Here is a 15,488-nt window from a genome sequence, read left to right as displayed (position 1 = left end):
AATAGAAAACATCTGGTTGTACGTTAGAATGCAGAAAGATAGTTCTTGCAATGAGTAAAATAAATGTGTTTGATACCCCCACTCCAAAGATCTCAAAACATCCTTGAATTTTGTTTACATCAGGTTTGAGGAGTGGATAAGCAGAATTTTCCCAGGAGCTAAGGGAATTAGAGGCACAAGCCCAGCTGTTATTTAGGCCAATTTGCATGAGCTCTTTTTAACATCTCAGAGCAATGCATTGTTATTAGCAACAAAGCACATGCATCAGGCTTGTTTGCAAGAAGTAAGGATGCCTTTTTCTTGTACATGTTTACTACGAGTCAGCAAGTTGTCAGGTTAACTGGATATTGTAAGGAAGGTGAACAAACCCTACTGTTTTAGCAACCAGTATATCTCAAGATATTGTGTGAAAAAAAAGTTCTTTGGGGTCTCTCAAAGCCACTGGGGGACCCTTCTGTGAGAAACACAGGCAGCTACTTCTGTTCTCCTGATTTACTCCCTCTCACTCTATGAAAGGCTGTAGTACAGAACAAATCAAGACAAAAAAACCCGTTGAGATTCAATGCAATTACCTATGAAAGGAGAAGACTGCACCTTTGCTTCCTTGATCTCTGTCTAAATATCTACTGTATCATTGTTTGAATTCCCCCTGTGACAAACTACTGCCTTTTATTATGTCCTGCACAGAAAGCTAGAGTTTTTCAATTCCCATTCAGTAATGATAATCCTTCAGTGCCGAGGATTTGGAGTGGTTTTGTGTTAATAACCTACGCCATTACCTTCGCACCTCTAATTTCTCTCAAGACCCATTTCTGCCTGCAATAGCTACTAAGAATTAGGTAAAAGTTCATGGTTTATCTGAAGGATAGTTTTCAAATGGATTTTTTTTTCTCTCAGATGTGGGAAAAAATTAATTCTTGATTTGACATTATAGATACTATTAGCACAACTGTACAAAGATGTCAGAGGTTATATAAGTATTTTTGGGGCTGCAAGCATTAGACTTTTGCTCTGAAAGTTCATATAAAATCTTATTGATGTGGCACAGTTGGCAATGACAGTTCTTCAGAAAAGTTTCACCAGCCAAAAATTTCATGAATTTCTGTTTTCTTCAAGCAAAGCTTCTTTCCACTCTGAAGCTGCCCAAATTACTGTGAATTTTCCCTCATATATTAATTTCCTTACGTAAGAATTGTATATTACTTCAGCTACTGAATAGCTTCCTTCTTACTGTTTCTTTTACGTGCACTCAGTAAGACATGCTTATACACAAATGAAAATACTAATAATCTGTTCTTAGAAACTGCCACCAGCTTTAACATTTACTGCACATGAGAAAGTTTCCTCCAGCTCTCACTGCTGCAGAGGCTAAAATACAACTAAACCAAATAAATTCAGAGTTAATATAATACCAGATTCCCTAACACACCTTCTAGAAATGCCGAAATTTAGGGCATCCAATCTCAGAAAAGTTCCATTTTCCCTTTCTTAAAGGTCACATAACAATTACTTGTTAGCTTCATCGTTGTTCCCCATCACTTATGTGTCTATTCCCCCCATGCAGCAGGTATGGTATCTAGCTGACTCTGTAACTTTCTTACTCTTTTTATAATGCCCTACCAGGAATCTAAATGTCTCTTAAAATTTACTTCAACTTTTAGGACAGCTAAAGTTTTAATTCACATTGAGAAATTAAGTCACTAGCTATGGGATTTAAAACTCTGATAAACATTTTGATGACGTCGACATTTAAAAGTGACAATTAGAAAATCCTTCCACTCTTAATGAAAATGAAAGAGAAACAGGAACAAAAAAAAGCAGAGATAAACATATCTTCTCCAAATTATGTAACAATAGCTATCTGCTAAGCCTTTATAAAATGTAACAGGTACCCAAAACCACGACTTGGAGAATGTTGTGGTTTGTAACTCAACAGTAACTGCAGCAAGAAACACTTCCATTTTTTAGCTGCTTGACAGATTAGAATTTTTACAGGCCAGGAAGCAGCCTCATTGATTTAAAAGTGACATGGATGTATACGTACTTCCAGTGAACCCTGGTTGCTACTGCTAGGGGTACATTTCAGCATACTTGTATAGTTTTTGTCTAACTCTTAGCAACAGTCCTGGGGGCTGGTTTGCTGTATGCCCTGAAGTTATGTAAATAATGATCTTGAATTTGAAGATTATGTACTTGTTATTTTTATTCCTGTAGTTACATGAGAAGCAGAGCAAGATGTATTCAAAGGTATATACATGGATTATTACGCTTCCAGAAACTGCAAAATGTTCACTATTTCTCCTGGTAGCTGCTGAGAAAACAACACCCATGCATGTCTAACAGCCTCTCCAATTTCTACCAGATATGGAACCCTAGTAATGTAAACTGATATAAATTATGTCTCACTTTCAACTACTAATGTCGACCTTTTACAAAATACTTCACAATTTAAACTTTAACCCAAAAATAATTTAAGTGTTTCCACAATTAATACCATACTTTAAAACAAACAAACAAAAGAGGTGGAAGAATAAAAATTGAAAACAAGTGGCATAAATAAAGCATGTGCCAGCAGGGCATGCCCTCGATTTTTACAACCATGTTTGGAAAGATCTGTGTAACTAATGCAATGATTGTAAAATCATGGTCATAAAAGTTTTGTAACCCCCTCTGCCATCGCACTTCACCATCACATTACATTATGCAAGTTTTCTTAAATAATTGGCAATGTAAACTTTATAGCACCCTACATACTTTTCTTCCCAAGTGACATCCTGATTTATTATAAGTTACATTAATACAATCCTCAAATGATCCAATCGGATTAAAGAAAAAAATATCCAACTAAAATTAAGAGAGTGTGCTATTCCTTTTCTATGAAAAGGACAGCAGTCAATCTACCTGGTTCTCATGAGTCTCCCACAAAGGGAGAGGGGCAAGGTTTTCCAAGTCTTATCCATGGATAGTGGAAAGGTACAGGAGCAGACGTTCTCTATCATGGTCACTTGTAGCACACTCAGAGTAGTGTGGGTCTCTTAAGCTGATTGTTACTACTGTCATGAGTACGGGGTATAGATCTAACAACAGAGTAAAGAAGTCTGCATGAACTTATAAGCGAGTTCACAGAAAGAGGAGGCAAGCCTGGTTGGTCAGCCAATTCCTCCAAAGCCAGTTCTGATTCAGGGCTGTTGATGTAGTCACTGCTTGTAGCAAAGCACAGACTCACTCAGTGATGGGGCCAGTTCCACATATTTTGTAATGTTCTATATCCAGACCTCACAATGCAAATGCATAATAAACTAACCCACAACAAAGCCTCATTCTAGCTTCTCCTAGCTAGAGATTTGTTTAATCATAGCAGCCTTCAAGGTCTTCTGACTTGAAGAATCTTTCATGTAGGTTACAGTGCTTATGTGACTGTCCCACTTACATGCCGTGTCACTGGTCTTGTTATGAGCCTTTGCAAGATAACACACCATAGGGCAAGGCTTCCTTGAAGGAAAAATACCTGAAGAACTTGATAAGTAACAGCTGTCTCCAAGATCCATAAAAGGACTAGCTTTCAGGATTTTATCCTTTGTTGAACAGCTAAAATATAGCACAACAGAAGAACTATTTTTTGCATTAATTTTCAAATTGATGTGCAATCAATTACTACTAATGTAATACCACTACTGTTTCTCATGTGCATGAGAACATGTGAGACCTGGACCCCTACTGTTACCAAAGTATCTCCCCATGACCCAAAAGAATGCAGTAGAAGCTAACATGTCAACAGATGAGCTGTGAAAAATGGCTGATCGGATTAAAAAGAAAAAATGCACTTACAGGCAAATGTTATGCAAAAATATTTGCTTTATGAAAGAAATAAGAACAAGCAAACAACAAAAACTGCAAGAAAGTAAAACCTCAGTTCCTCTCTAACGTGTCGTCACAGTTCCATAGTGACTGGCCTTAGAGGCTGCTGATTTGCTCTGATTTTGCTATGATGTGGGCAATCTTTAAACAGGGCAGCAGCACTGTAATGTACAGCAGCTCAGTTCTTCCAGAATGGACCTCTGAGCATTATTAACCAGAGCAGATGATTTATAGGGCAGTTCTCACCTCCCTGCTCCGGAGGAACTGAACTGCTGAGGATACACAAGCCAAAGGGAGAGGCGGCACATACATGGAGTCTGGGAAACAAAATGCTGACACAGCCATACTCTCTCCTGCCCTGTGAATACTCAATAATATACAAAGTGGAACAGCCTGAAATGTATCTACCCTGTCTTGGGAAACTACTGACTCATAGGAAATCCATGCTTTGAAGTCCAGAGATTAGTCAAACAAGGCTATTTAGTCCTTACTGTTACTTGTTGCTCTTCCTCACAAAAATAACTGTACAGGTTATGGTGTAGTTGTAAACATCAGAACTACCTAGGAGGTGCTGTGGCAAGTTCTCTGTCTTCCATAATGTGCTAGCTGGTTGAGTTTACCAGCAATATGTTTTTGACTATTCAGCTATGAATTCTATTCCCTAATGGAAACTGGAAGAGTTCAAAAAAGGAATCTGAAAATCACTTTGGTAACGGTACAACAAACTCTTCCAGAACTGTCTGAAGAAAACATTCCTTCATATATTTCAGATGAGACAGTTATTGCTGCATGATATCTGCTCATCTCCTTTTAGCATTGGACAAATATTTTTACGCTGATGTTTCCCTACATCCAACAGAAACTCCAATTGTTCTCTCTCCTGTTTAGGAGTACCTTTTCTTCTGTATCTTCCCCCTCCTCCACCCATTCACTGCACATTTTGAGCAAATGTTGTTACCACCTACAGGAGCTTTTGAAGTCCTTCTTTTTCATCCTCCGCCTCATCATTGTCCCACGTGGGCTGGTGGAGTAGAGGCTGCGAGGTAAGGTTCCCATGTTCAGGGAACTCAGGCTGTATGCACTCATGGAGGTAGGAGAGAAGGATGAAGACACCAGAGCTGCTGTAAGAAATCAAACACTTGGCATACAGCACTCAGTCTTCTGGGAAGAGTGCAGTACATGCCTGTAACTCATCAATGAATCAAACATTGTACGTATATGCTGTGTATGATACACAGGAATGGTTTGTGCATTTCCAGTAACAAAGACATTAAACCACACAGGTGACCCTAAAAAAATATAGCCAGCATCTCATGAAAATACTCACTGGAAGCTAACAAAGATAATGTAAATACAAAAAGTACATTCATAGTATACAACTCATTTTAAGTGAAGCATGTTAAATTAAATTTTTCAACACATATCCACAAACCAATGCAGATCAGTATGTCTAGATACATTGATTTTAGAAATGCCTTTTTGTGGTACGTAATTTCTGACTAAAGATTTGTAAGCAGTGCTTTGCATTCAAAAATCATGCTTTATATACACTACTCGAATCTAATGGTCTACTCATATATAACAGAAGAGCTGATTCATTCAGAATTTTCAAGCCCTTTCCTGTCTACAAAACCTGCTTTGTTACAGAAAGGAAAAGGTGCAAAATGTCAGAAATAATCTTGGCATGGCTATGAAAAAGGATAGCATCCATAAAACTAAAAACATTTTAGAGCCTGAAATGGGAAAAGTATGAGTGAAAGAAGAGAGAAGGAAGGAGGAGGAAGAAGAAGAGGAGGAGAGAGTATGTCAGCAGGAAGAAGCGTGGAACATTACGAAGGCTTTTTTGAGGAGGCGCTTTCTGGAATTTCAAGGTTGGCATCCTGCAATGGTCAGGGTGGTAGGTGTTATAATGCTGGTAGGTGAGGAGGCTGCCGTGGCTGTTGGCACATGAATCCCAGGTAAGTTGCCTGTTGCTTCTTTGAACGTTCACTGCTCACATGAAGGGATGATGGAAAATCAGAAAACAAAAGGACCAGAGAAGAGGTAAAAGTAACTGAATTGCACAGACAAAAAAACAGAAGTAAAAGAAAGAAAAGAAATTGAAAATAAAATAAAATAAAATAAAATAAAATAAAATAAAATAAAATAAAATATAACCTGGTCTTGTCTTCTTATTGGGGCTTGATAACTCGAGGAGTAGAAATAATATTTTTTCTCAGAAAAAATGCTTCTTATTGTTTGTGGGGTTTTGCCTTTTTGTATTTGTTTTAAAAAAAGATGTCTAAGGAATCAATTTCTAATCTCACTCTGGCATAGTAGCTAAGATTGCAAACTTTCTTAGAAAATGCTGTTACTATATATGACCACTAAATGAAGGTTAGTAAGTCTCTGCTTGCATTCATCTACTTTAAAAAGACCAACCAGGTACTATACATAGCACTGCCTAGAATGAAGGTGCTTACTTGCCATTTCAATTTACTGTATTGACATTTTAATTTTGCCACCATCTATTGTTGATATTATGCTATTCTGTGCAGTAAAGGACTTCCCCAGGCCAGCAGCTGGAAAACTCTATCCCGAAATAAAGAAAAAACGTCTTATTGGTTAGTTGGAAGTGCAATTTAATGTTGGGGTTTTTTTAACTTGATCTTTAAAACTTTGAAATGATCCTTCACTGGATGAAATTTGAGACTATATTTGACTGTTGATTCTATGTATGTGGAATCTGGGATATGTCAAAAGTGAAGACCAGTATTTACCAAGAGAATGGGAAACATTTTAGTTGATTTGTCAAATCTTAAAGGAAAGTGACTGAAGTCACCCTAGATTAAATATAGTATGCCATCATTAAATTCAGCATGTCTCTATCCTTGCTGAACCATAAAGGAACAGTACAAACTGGGAACTATTCACTGAATTTTTGTTTTAAAACACCAAGGGATTCACCCATACTACAGAATCATAGAACAGTTTGGGTTGTAAGGGACACTAAATATCATCTAGTTTCCAAACTCAGTGCTGTGGGTAGGGACACCTTTCACTAGACCATGTTGCTCTAAGTCCCATTCAACCTGGCCTTGAACGCTACCAGGAACGGGGCATCCACAACTTCCATGGCCAACCTGTTTCAGTGCCTCACCATCCTTACAATAAAGAATTTCTTTCTGATATCTAATCTAAACCTGCCCCTTTTCAGTTTCTATGGAAGAGAAGCTGCCATCTTTGGCTCATGAGCTGTATTACCTGTGTCTCTCTCCTCTCTGCTATACCTATAATGGCTGAAGACAGATATGTTCCCATGTTGGATTTTAATAGCAGCCCAAAACCTTGAGCATTTAAGCTGGACCCACACCTTGTGTTCACATCTTACTCCATGAGACGAAATAAGTGCAAAAAGGGTAGCCAATGCAGCAAGCACTGTGCTGTGCCAGAAGGAAAACATCATTTTGTTTTGCTTCATACTACATGAGTAATGGTCTGCTAATTGCCTGACCATACTAACCTTCCTCTGACTCAAAAGCAATGCCTGTCACTACAGTGTGAAGTGCACACCAGGGAAGGGAGAGGAAAAGGGGAGCACAGGGGCCCACTGTGTCCCTGCAGCCTGGTGGGGTGGTGGGGACCCTAAGGCCCTGGAACTGCCAGGTCTGACCCTGTGCCTTTGGTTGGATTTCCCAGGAGCTGTGTCCCTCCCTGAGAGCACCCTGTTGTGCCCTAGCATGTGTTTCAATCAAAAGAACTACATTTTTTCCCCCAAATTAGATATCAAAGGTGAGGGAGGGGTGCAACACCAGCACCAGGCCAGCCTGGACCCCTGGGGACCACTGGCATCACCACCCTCAGGAACTTTGGAAGATCTCATGTAAGCCAGAAAAGTCCCAGAAACAGCAGCAGCAGCAGCCTGATATGGCCATATGTATCTCACAGACTTATTGTGTCTTCTCAGGTGAAACTATCTCTTTGATTACATGCACAGACAGTGAGATTTCTGAACTATGGTGCAAAAATTAAAATCTGATAAGAACAATGTGGCCAGGTAGATTTTCATTATTTTGAAGCTGCTATAAGCCTTGTTTAATTAAAAAGACTGCTTCCAGCAGGAAATTATCTGGTAGTCTTTGAGACCTTTTAAAAATGTTTTATTTTCATGCTGAGAGTAGAGATAAAAATGTCCTACAAATTGGGAAGGTACACATATTCAGTTTGCTCAGCTTGTAGAAGGATAATCCCAGTTCAACAAAAGTTCTGTAAAAGCAAATCCTGTTGTGTGTAACCATAGTAATTTAGTGGTAATTTGAGCTATTTCAACCCAGCATTGTGTACAGCAAACATAAAACTAATGGGGCAGCAAGAGAAATGAATGTCAGCAACACAGTATAAAGGAAAAAAAAAACATGAAAAAAATCAGATCTTTGATAGTGCTGTTCATTTTATTTTACAGCTAAAATTTCAATTTATTTTATATACTGACTTTTCGTGTCCATTTTAAATTCTTAACATGTTCCCACAAGACCAATAACTGAGCTCAACAGATACAGCCCTAATGACTCAGCTTATCCCAGACACATAAAGGGAGATTTTTACTCTCTGCAGCCTCTAGGTCATACCACACCTGACGAAAGGTTGTTTCCAGGAGACTACTTGCTTCCATAAAGCATTTTATATCCTGAATTGGTCATCCTATTGGAGCAGCACCACCTGGTAAGGGGCTGGGTAGGGCTGTAAACATCCTATTTATTCTGCCTTGTTGAAAGCAACTGCTTAAGAAAGCAACTTTATTACCTTAGGGATACTTTTCCCCAAAAGATGCCCTTATATATCATTCGCAGATCACTTTGGCATGATTTTGTATCAGCCAGTTCTTAACTCTGGCATAGCAAAAGCATCACTTTTTCTAAGCATCTACACTGGGTCAAGGTGCCTAGAACATTAAAAGCATCAATCTGTTTTAAATGTTAACAAATGAACTGCTTCAAGTAATACAGTCATCTACACAAATCTTTGGCTCTGGCACTTGTCTTCCCAAAAGAAACACTCTTCAAAAGTTCTTTAACCAGCCAGAAATTAATTGTGTGGCATCTTTACTTCAAAAAAATGAAAGGTCTGTTTGCAATGTACTGTCATAACTGAACAGAACGGAAATATATTGCAAAATTTGGTCTCCATCTCATTTTGCCTATGCAGTATCACTCTCTGCTCTTTTGTCCTTCTAAGAGCTTTAAGTAGAAAAGGGAAAGAGTTGAATAATGGAAGAACAAGGGTTACTTTTTGTTCATCCTGGTCTGCGAGAAACTAGTGTCTCCTCAGTCACTAGTTCAATGTTCATCACTCTTGAGAAGCTGACTAGAGCATCACTTATCAAGGGACAGCCTGGATCTTAGACAGATGTCCAAGAACATCTACCATCACTGACATTTATAGGCCTCAGAAATTTTGTCTTGGTCTAAAGGAGACAAGTACAGTATTACAGGCTCAGAAAATAATACCACTGCTTCATGTTCATGCTGCAACACAGTTATCTGTTATCTGTGTATTTGATAACCCTTCTTCTGTGTGTTTGATAACCCTACTTCTTTGATGTCCGTCAACATGCAGTATTTTAGACTGAATTTATGAATACTGTGAATTAGCCATTTTCTCAGGATGAGTCAGAAGACAAGACAGGCAGCCTCCATCTTCAAATACATAGACATTTTATATATATTTGATTTGAAAATGGAAAGCCATTCTATTCAAGAATGTTTGTTATGAAATAAATATCACAGTGTAAAAGGTCTGGGATCTAGGGAACTGTTTCCAAACAAACCATTTCCATAAGCACTGACAATGAACCCAAGAAGCAATCTCAGAAGTATTTTAAAAGATGACGGTAATAAATAATAATGTCATTAAAAAGAGAAAATACGGGGGGTAAGTATTTTAGGGGAGAACAGGTGTTATTAATGAAGTGATCATAACAGACTACCAAGTCAATATGCTGAAAATAAATTGGCTGTGGTTCTTCTTCCCCATTCTAAATTTAAGAAGCAATTTTGAGATTAATTTACTGAAGTACCTTGTAGCCCCCCCAACGACCGCAACAGTAGAGTCAACAGGTGCTTTACGTACATTTACAAGTTTGTAGACCATTTCTTAGCAAAACATTTCCCTCTCTAGCCATAGGAATCTCGGAGGATACATTAAGACTGAGAAAACACAGACCTGCTCAGATATTGCAGAAGCAAAATGTGGGGAGCTGAAACAACATTTAAAGACATAAATGCTGCGATAGCTTTCTTGGCCATTCAGCAAGGGCAGGCAAAGTAAAAGAAAGAAAGAGAAAGATGCATTTGGTGCTACAGATCCTCTTACCGTGCTCTGGGCCTTTCAGTGCTAGCCGTGTCTGGTGATGAGGAAGGATCTCAAGTTTGACATTATCTGCTGCATTGGCCAAAAACTGTGTTGCTTCTGCCAGCGTACAGTACTCCATGCTGGTGCCATCAATGGACAGAATATGGTCTCCTACATGTAATGCACCACATCTATATAAAAGGGGAAAAACTCGGTATGATCAGGTATGCTCTTTGCTTGCAAAATGAGTTTTTCTGCCTTCAAACTGGTCATGACAACTATCAACGTGATCTTTTTTTTCGAGAGACATTTGTGTTTTGTAGGCACTGTCACTGGTCAGACTTTATATCTATCAGTACAAACCTTAAAAACAATTCAGTTAATACAACATATGCCAAGACATCACTCACAGAACTGGAATGGGGTAGCTGACTTTAAAAATATGTGTGAATGGTAGCAGGATAAAATGAGAAGAGCTTAAGGAGACTTAAATAACTTGGTCACATATCCCTCACACAAGCACCCAGTTCATCATTTTTTGAGTTATAGTTCAAACATTTATTAGTACAAAAGCTGTAAATGATGATGAATTATGCAGTAGTCAAACAAATAATGAAACCAGGGCTAGCATAGTGACTTGAGGAGTAGGGTGGGAAGGGGGCTATCTGCTAAATCTCGCTGCACTCAAGAGACTGGCTACTGGATGAGTTGAGAAATGCAAACACAGCAGTCAGCATCCCGACGTACCAGTCAAGTGGACAGCTCCTTTAATTGGTTACCCCCTGCGAAATGGGAAAAAACAGAGGGAGAAAATTAAAGCATCCTGCACCATTGAACTGGAGAACACCCCTGGATCAATGGCCGTCACTGTCAAAGTTTCTACTGTAGGGAAAAGCCCACAGAGGAGCTGTAGACTCACTGCTACAAGTGGGTGCTACCAAAAGCACCATTGGCAAAGAGGAGTTACAAGGTAGGGTGACTGGGGACATGCAGGAGGAATTTGCTGCTGAAACGTAACATTTAAAAAATTTTTAGATAGAGATATGTATACAAGAATATACTGTATATGTATAAAGACACACACACACGCACGCACACACCCCAGAAAAGATCCTGTGGCTCTGTTACAGAGGTTCAGAGCACCGGGGAAAAATATCTATCTATATTTTTAATGGTTTAAATGGGTTTAATTAAAGGTTAAAATGAAGTGGAAAAATTACAGCAAAAGAACTTAAAAACACATAAGCCAGCCTTCCTAATACGTCACTTGTATTCTAAAATATCAATAAAAAATCCAGACATAAGTAGTTCCGTTTCACTGTGCCACAAGAATGAGTGATATATTCTAAAAGAACACTTCAAGGTTGCAGAGCCTCAAAATTTACTTCTCTTGACAGCTGTTCCATATTGTGGGCTTACTTCAAGAATTCCAGTGGGTTATTTATTTTTTAAATACTAATCTCTGACATGATATTACATTTAATAGCCAGAGCAGACCTCTAAACTCCTGTGTTGTACAGTGCAAGCTGCTGGTCACATATTGCATGAGGCTGGCTTATATCACTGGATACTACATGAATCAGCTAAAGTAAATGGTGTCCTGGAAGCCCTAAACTTGTCAGTATGGAACAACAATCTGAGAAAGTGCTAATTTTAAGACATGCAACCTTGAGAGCATCTGGTTCAGTCATTTTATCAAAAAAGGAAAGGGTTCCTTTAAAACCAGACCAAACAGAAATAAAATGGATGTATGGACCTGCAGTGTCAGCCCTCTGTCACACTCACCTGTCTGCAATACTTGCAGATTTGATTTTGTCTATGACAATGACCTGTTTGTTGCAGCACATCGAGGTAGATAGTGCAACCCCAAGAGCAGCACCAGGAGTTTTGGCAACTTCAACTAGCAGTGGTCCAGACGCTGTTGCTACAGAATCTGTTAAAATTAGACAACAGAAGATCAGTATTATACCAATGTGGTATTGATGCCATTTTCACATTTTCCCCACATAAAATAAAATCTCCATGGCTATTCTATTTCTCTAACCAGATACTATGCCACTTCATGAAATTCTGGAATAGCATCAGTTAATCAGCTCTCAATGATGAAAATTATAAAAGCAAGAGGAAGTTTGTGACTCTGGGATTTCCAAAAGTATTTGAGTGTATCAGAATCAGAGATGGACCAGATGAGGGAACCAAGATGTGTTAGCAAATCATTCGCTTGAACAACTGAAGCTAAAAATTACCTGGAATATAAAACAGGAATGCTGCAAAACAGTAATTAATTAAAAAATAGAAGATTATCTGAAAAAAAAGAAAGAGTAACTGAATAGGTTAGAGAAGAAAGTTGAATTAAATTTTACAAAAGAAGGTGAAGGGCTGTGGACAAAAGCTATAATAATCAAATGAAGAAGGTGAAGAAAAGGTCTTCGAGAAATCCCTCACAAAAAGAAAGGATAATTTAGGAGAAAATTGTGAAGGTGCAGGAGGCATGACAGTTAGAAGTAGTAGGAGTTAAATCAAAATACATGTGAGGAGGTTCAGAAGATTCTTGTAACATCCTATCACTTGATAAACTACTACCTTGCAACAGAGCTTAAGTAGTAAATGACCAACGCTGAAAAAGAGAAAGCACAAAAATAGGAGGGAGGAACAGTCATGATCGATGACTGTGATGAGGAAGCATACCCAAGAAAGACAAGTGCTAGACAGAACAAAGCAAAAAGACAGCAAGCTTCTTCCTAAATACCAAAACAAAGCAGGTAGTGATCAGGGTGAAGTACATTCTGGAGACTGGTTGAGATCTCCTACTAATCAATACCCATGGATCAACAACTGATCTCAGTGGAGTAATATACAGTAAGAGGAGGTGTCCTTTAAGGATATAAAAAGACTGAGACAAATAAAGTAGTATCAGAAGCCTTTGGAAGACTTTACAATCAGAATAAGGAAAAACTGAATAAACAAAGACTTACGTTGGAACAAAGTTACCAAATGTCCTGCCAGCAAACAAGAGAGGTTCGTATTCACAGCGTACTGGAGCCAGCTGTGAGGATACGAAGACAACACTCAACCGTGATGTCTCAGAAGTCACTGAGATTGAAGATATAAAAGAACTGCAGCTGGGCTTCCAAGTATGGAGGAGAGGACAGATGTAAGATACTGCATTCAGGCTTAAATCTAAAAAAATAGTCCAAAAATGTAACACTGACACAGAAGAGACTGTGAAACAATACCATCATACAAAACTAGCATGCTATATAATGATACAAGAAATTGAATGCGTGATTAACACTCAGCTAAGGTGCTCTTCCTTGTTAGAGAGTAACGTAGGTAAACTGCATATAGAAATGAAGTGAAAAAAGGTGCATGGATGGAATTAACAGGCAATTTCAGAAAAGTATCAGTTAATTATCGGAGAATGACTCCGATATGACTCCTTTTTCCCCCACAACTTGAATTAATTTTTATATTCCTGGCGAGGTTTTTTTTTCAAGTTAAAAACCTGAGGGTTTGAAGGGGCGATTCAGTACTTTTGAAAGTGCCCATTAAATCTGAGTGATTATTTTTTAAGCTCAACTAGGACTGACTTTTTAAAGGCTGAACTTTCACAGACACTACCAAAATAAGCTGCTCCAAAAACCTGAACTTATCTTGAAATTCTGAGCCAAAAGAAGAGCATTTCTGCCTGGAGCTTCAAGCACTAAGTAGCTTTAAAGCTGGGTCAACTGTCCTCAGCAGCAACCTGTCTTTCTCTAGTAAATAAAGGAGTTTATCACAATCAAACTCATGTCTTAGATGTCTTGGTTAGGGGTCTAAATGTCTAAGTAAGGCAGGATGCATGCAGTGACTTGCATACAGTCAAATAAGCATGTGCAGCCAAGCAGAATTTAAGTATTCCCTATTCCCATTCCTGCACTGAGAAACAATTATTTTAGTCTTGAATGTTCCAGTGGTTTTCTGGAACTACAAACAAGTTTTTCATTTACAAACATATGGCAAGAAGATTCAAACAATGTTTGTCATCAGTACATTGACAAAGGTTTTAACTCACATTCATCCAGAAAATGGCAAAGCCCAACTTGTTAATGGCCTATCCTAAGTTCTTTCTGCAATGGTTGCCTCAAGGAGAGGAAACTAAATGCAAATATCTGTTGAGAATGTGTAAACCTTTCAAGATGCTGGTCCTTTTTCCAGTTACTTGAGAAACACACAATCAGCTTATGCTCCAGTGTTATTTCCCAGGTTCCTGCTGAAATGCAGTGAGAAGGCAAACCAAGGTAGACAGGGTGAAAAAATAAGATAACTACATTAGAGGAACCAGAAGAGAAGAAATGGAGTGTGTCTAACTGTGGAAAATAAGCACAAGGAAGAGGAATCAGAGAGCAATAATCAAGCACACATTCCCTGACAGAGAAGGATTAGTTTTTCATGTTGAAGTAAAGCATGGATATGAAAAATGAATCATACTGGTATAAATTATTCATGTGTGAAGATGTTTCAGTCATTAAGATATTTACACCATGACTGAAGCACTTACACACTATGTTGATTTATTGACTATGTAATCACATAAAATACACTGATGAACATTGGCGTGAAAGACACTCTAGATTTTTGATTTTGTTAATAATTTTTCTCACTTTAGAGCACTGCATCTCAATCAGTACGAGAGGCCTGATTAAAACCTCCCAGAGGAAGCAGCACTGCTTTCTGCATGCTAATACATTTCTTCTGCTAGAAAAAAACCCACACTTTTTTTATTTGACAGCTTAAATCATAGGCAACAAGGGGTTTTATTCTGAATATACTTTTGTGATGTATAAATATACTATACAATACAGAAAAAGTTTTAGATAAAATAAGCAGTGTTACCACTCCCCTCCTCACCTTAAAAGATTTCACAAATCATTGTTAAAGTTGAAAATCTGTATTTTTAACTTGATAAAGGGATCACATTTTACATGTGTTTCTTTATGTCCTTCTAAATTTATGGATCTGTTAATCCTTAACCTGTTCTCATGGCATGTTAAATCCAAGTCAACAACTAGTGTATGGTAGAGGACAAAAAACCTCTTTAGAATTCCCACAGTGGGGAAGCCAAAAAGTGAGCTGCTTGTATTATGTAGCAGAGGATCTACATGTGAAACAGTACCTATAAATGCCCTAAAAAGGGAAAAGCCTCAGTCACAGCTTGCAATCAATAATGACAGTAAATCCACAAGAAACCAAACTTTTTTAGTCAATGATACTTTTTATTTCCTTCCCAAAGCTGCCTTCTACTTAAAGCTGGGAAGTAC

The 15,488-nt window shown here is 38.2% G+C and overlaps 1 protein-coding gene across 10 annotated transcripts in view; it reads right to left on the bottom strand.

Annotated features, from left to right (window-relative positions):
• GRIP1 (glutamate receptor interacting protein 1) overlaps positions 1-15,488 on the bottom strand; it is a 322,632-nt gene that overhangs the window by 37,445 nt on the left and 269,699 nt on the right. For 6 of the 10 annotated variants that reach the window (XM_051795747.1, XM_051795743.1, XM_051795745.1 and 3 more), the window contains exons 8-10: positions 11,974-12,121; positions 10,210-10,379; positions 4,824-4,979 (exon numbers count right to left, since the gene is read on the bottom strand). In XM_051795747.1, the coding sequence (XP_051651707.1) occupies positions 4,824-4,979; positions 10,210-10,379; positions 11,974-12,121 (474 nt within the window). Of the gene's footprint in view, positions 1-4,823; positions 4,980-5,691; positions 5,848-10,209; positions 10,380-11,973; positions 12,122-15,488 lie in introns of all 10 variants that reach the window. The other 4 variants (XM_051795744.1, XM_051795753.1, XM_051795752.1 and 1 more) reach the window with 3 other exon arrangements.

This window comes from Manacus candei, unplaced genomic scaffold, assembly GCF_025592945.1.
Source record: "Manacus candei isolate 608988 ecotype Guabito, Panama unplaced genomic scaffold, ASM2559294v1 h1tg000043l, whole genome shotgun sequence".
Classification (NCBI taxonomy): domain Eukaryota; kingdom Metazoa; phylum Chordata; class Aves; order Passeriformes; family Pipridae; genus Manacus; species Manacus candei.
This window is presented reverse-complemented; position numbering and strand designations above follow the sequence as displayed.